The sequence below is a fragment of the Suncus etruscus genome, chromosome 16 (assembly GCF_024139225.1).
Source record: "Suncus etruscus isolate mSunEtr1 chromosome 16, mSunEtr1.pri.cur, whole genome shotgun sequence".
Lineage (NCBI taxonomy): Eukaryota > Metazoa > Chordata > Mammalia > Eulipotyphla > Soricidae > Suncus > Suncus etruscus.
In genome coordinates this window covers 11799125-11801931 of record NC_064863.1, presented here as the reverse complement: position 1 = coordinate 11801931, position 2807 = coordinate 11799125, and the positions used below count along the sequence as shown (strand labels likewise).

At 40.9% G+C, this 2807-nt stretch overlaps 1 protein-coding gene across 1 annotated transcript; it reads left to right on the top strand.

The window, feature by feature from the left end:
- The first annotated feature begins 604 nt into the window (after window positions 1–604).
- On the top strand, window positions 605–1363 carry FGFBP1 (fibroblast growth factor binding protein 1). The gene has a single exon (XM_049789971.1). The coding sequence runs from the start codon at window positions 605–607 to the stop codon at window positions 1361–1363; it is 759 nt and encodes a 252-aa protein (XP_049645928.1).
- The last annotated feature ends 1444 nt before the right edge of the window (window positions 1364–2807 follow it).

Below are 2807 nucleotides of genomic sequence, written 5' to 3'. Positions count from 1 at the left end.
TGGGGTGAAGAGCTAGAGAAATAGTACAGGGGGTAGGGCACTTGTCTTGCCCATTGCCGATCTGGATTCAATCACATAGGGTCCATGGTGTACCACTAGGAATGATTCCTGAGATCATAGCCTAGAGCACATTGGCCCTAAAACAAACATGTAAGAAATGGAAAATGTTTTACATCCTGGTCAATACAGTTTAAATTCACCTAAAGTTCCCTGAAGGTCTTTAGTGTGACTCACACTTACTCAGTTCAACAGTTCAGTTAGTTTGTGTATGCCTTATACTGGGTGCTCCCTTAATGTGTCTTGAATGATTACATGAAGGAGTGAGGAGTGATCATATATAGGAATAAAAGAAGAAGGGGGAGAGCTAATGAGATTCAGAAAGCATGAAAGAATGTAAAAAGGAATAAGAGGGTTTGACAATAAGACTCAAATCATATAGAAAGATGGCTGGATGGACTGGTTGTCTGATAAAGCCAGGCCCCAGAAGGCTTCTTTTCTGAGCAGGCAGGCACTTGTGAGGGTGGAATGGGACAGTCTGCAGGTCTGTCCTGGTAAACTGACTTGCCTGTCTTGTGTCAAACAGGTTTCTACCAAGTGGAAAGCCATGAAGTTCCATAACCTCACCCTGCTCTCCTTCTTCCTCCTGGCCCTTCAAGTGATCTTAGTGCAAGGCAAGAAGGAAGCCATAAACAGACATGTTAGCAAAGCCAAGAGAGATGAAAGACAAACTCCCAACAAAACTGAGACTAAGCAAAAAAGTCACAGGCATCTGCCTAAAGGCCAATTCATCAGCACCAATCAGGCCAACTGCAAATGGACAGTGACTGAGCAGGAGCAAGGCATTGCCTTGATGGTAGAGTGCTCCCAAGAGGACACTAGATTTTCTTGTGTCTTCACTGGCAATCCCACTTCCTGCATTGAGTTGAATCAGAAAAGGAAATACTGGAAACAAATTGAACAGAGCCTGAGCTCACAGAAGGCTATCTGTGAGGACTCTAAGAGTGTCCTTAAAACCAAGGTGTGCAGAAAGAAGTTTCCAGAATCCAATCTAAAGTTAGTGAACTCCACTCTGATAAGGAACACGCTCTCTAGCCAGAAACAGAGGAAGAAAACAAAAGCCCCCAATGCTATCATCATGGAAGCCAACCAGATGAAACCATCTCCCACCAATGAACATACTAAGGTCAATGACAGCTCTCCACCTGAGGCATCTGAGACACAACCTATAACCACCCAGGATCCCTTATGTGTGGAGGACTCAGATATGGTCACCCCAAACAAGGTGGCCTTGGAGTACTGTGGGGAGACTTGGCTCTTTTTGTGCGAGATCTTCATTGCCGTGGCACAAAGTACTTCATGCTAATGAGGAGAAAGCACAGAGAACAGAGTCCCTTTAGTCAAGTCTACTCTCCAATTCCTGTGTTTCTGAGATGAGCATTTGGACTATGCGAGTCCAGTATGATATCTAAAAGTTTTGTGATTTTTAGGTTGTGTTTTAGGGTTTGTTTTATATTCGTTTTCTTTTATATGGTTTTCTAAGTTGTTTTGTTCAGTTCATATTATCAAAAAGTTTTATGCCTGTAAGTTGTTCCAAAGTTTCCAAGTCAGGTGTAAGAAAGCACTGAGGACTTTTCCTTATATCCACAAAAGCCAGAGTGGTAATTTCTGCAAAGATAATAAAACTCTAAAAAAATTTTCAAAAATTATTTGATTATTGTTGAGTTTCCTTATACTAGCAAACTTTTAATCAGGCCCCATATGCTACTATAAAATTAGGTAAGAAAAGACTTCTTATTTTCTGCCCATATTAAACCATCCCTTATAGTTATCATTTTTAGAATTTCTCTCTTATTTTGTCCATTAGTCTGGGTATTCGATGTTTTCTGATCTGAAAGATTAGGATCCCTGATTTCAAACAGTACACATGGGGGTGCAGTGAGATAGAGATATATGACAGAGGCATCATGACATAGCAGGTAAGGTGTTTACCTTTTATGTGCCAACAAGCTTCAATTGGATGCATGACATATAATCCCCCGAGCACTTCTACAAGTAGTTTCTGAGTAAAGAGCCAGGAGTAAATCTCTAGTATTGCCATTGTGTCCCCCAAACAAAAACATAACACAACAACAACAACAACAACAACACAGGGCACTGTCTCAGAAAGAGGAATATGGGGAGCATAGCTTGAATATAGAAGGTCTACAAGCTGAAGGAACACCTATTTACTCAAGTCAGAGTCCCTTACCACCCACCATATGCCATCCTTTTGACTTTGAAGCTCTAATGCCCTAAAAACTACAGGGAAAAGTGGAAAAAGAAATATGGAAAAGTGCAGAGAGAACGTCAGATCATACTTCATATCAGAGGTGACAGTTTCACAGTCTATTTAGTTATTTGCATTAATGGAAACACAATTATGTCTCACTTGCTAGATACCAGGCATTGTGCTAAACTCCTCTGTGGACTATGTATGCATGCATTCATTTATTAGCTCATTCATTCAGCACAAAACTTTCTAGGCCCAGCTGGAGATAAGACAAGGTTTAAGGTACTAGCTTTTCATGCAATCAACCCTAGTTCAATGCCCAACGTGACATATGGCTACTGCCAGGAGTAAGTCCTGAAAGCAGCTATAATAAGCAGGAAGTTAACCCAGCATCCCCCACCATCCTATTCCACTACCAAAACAACAGTAACTTAAAGTTCCTAACTCTATCTGGCTCTATTCTAGGGACTAGATATATATATCAATATGCAGTTCCAGGTCTTCTGTACTCTTAGACTAATTGGGAAAAAGAAGGTGA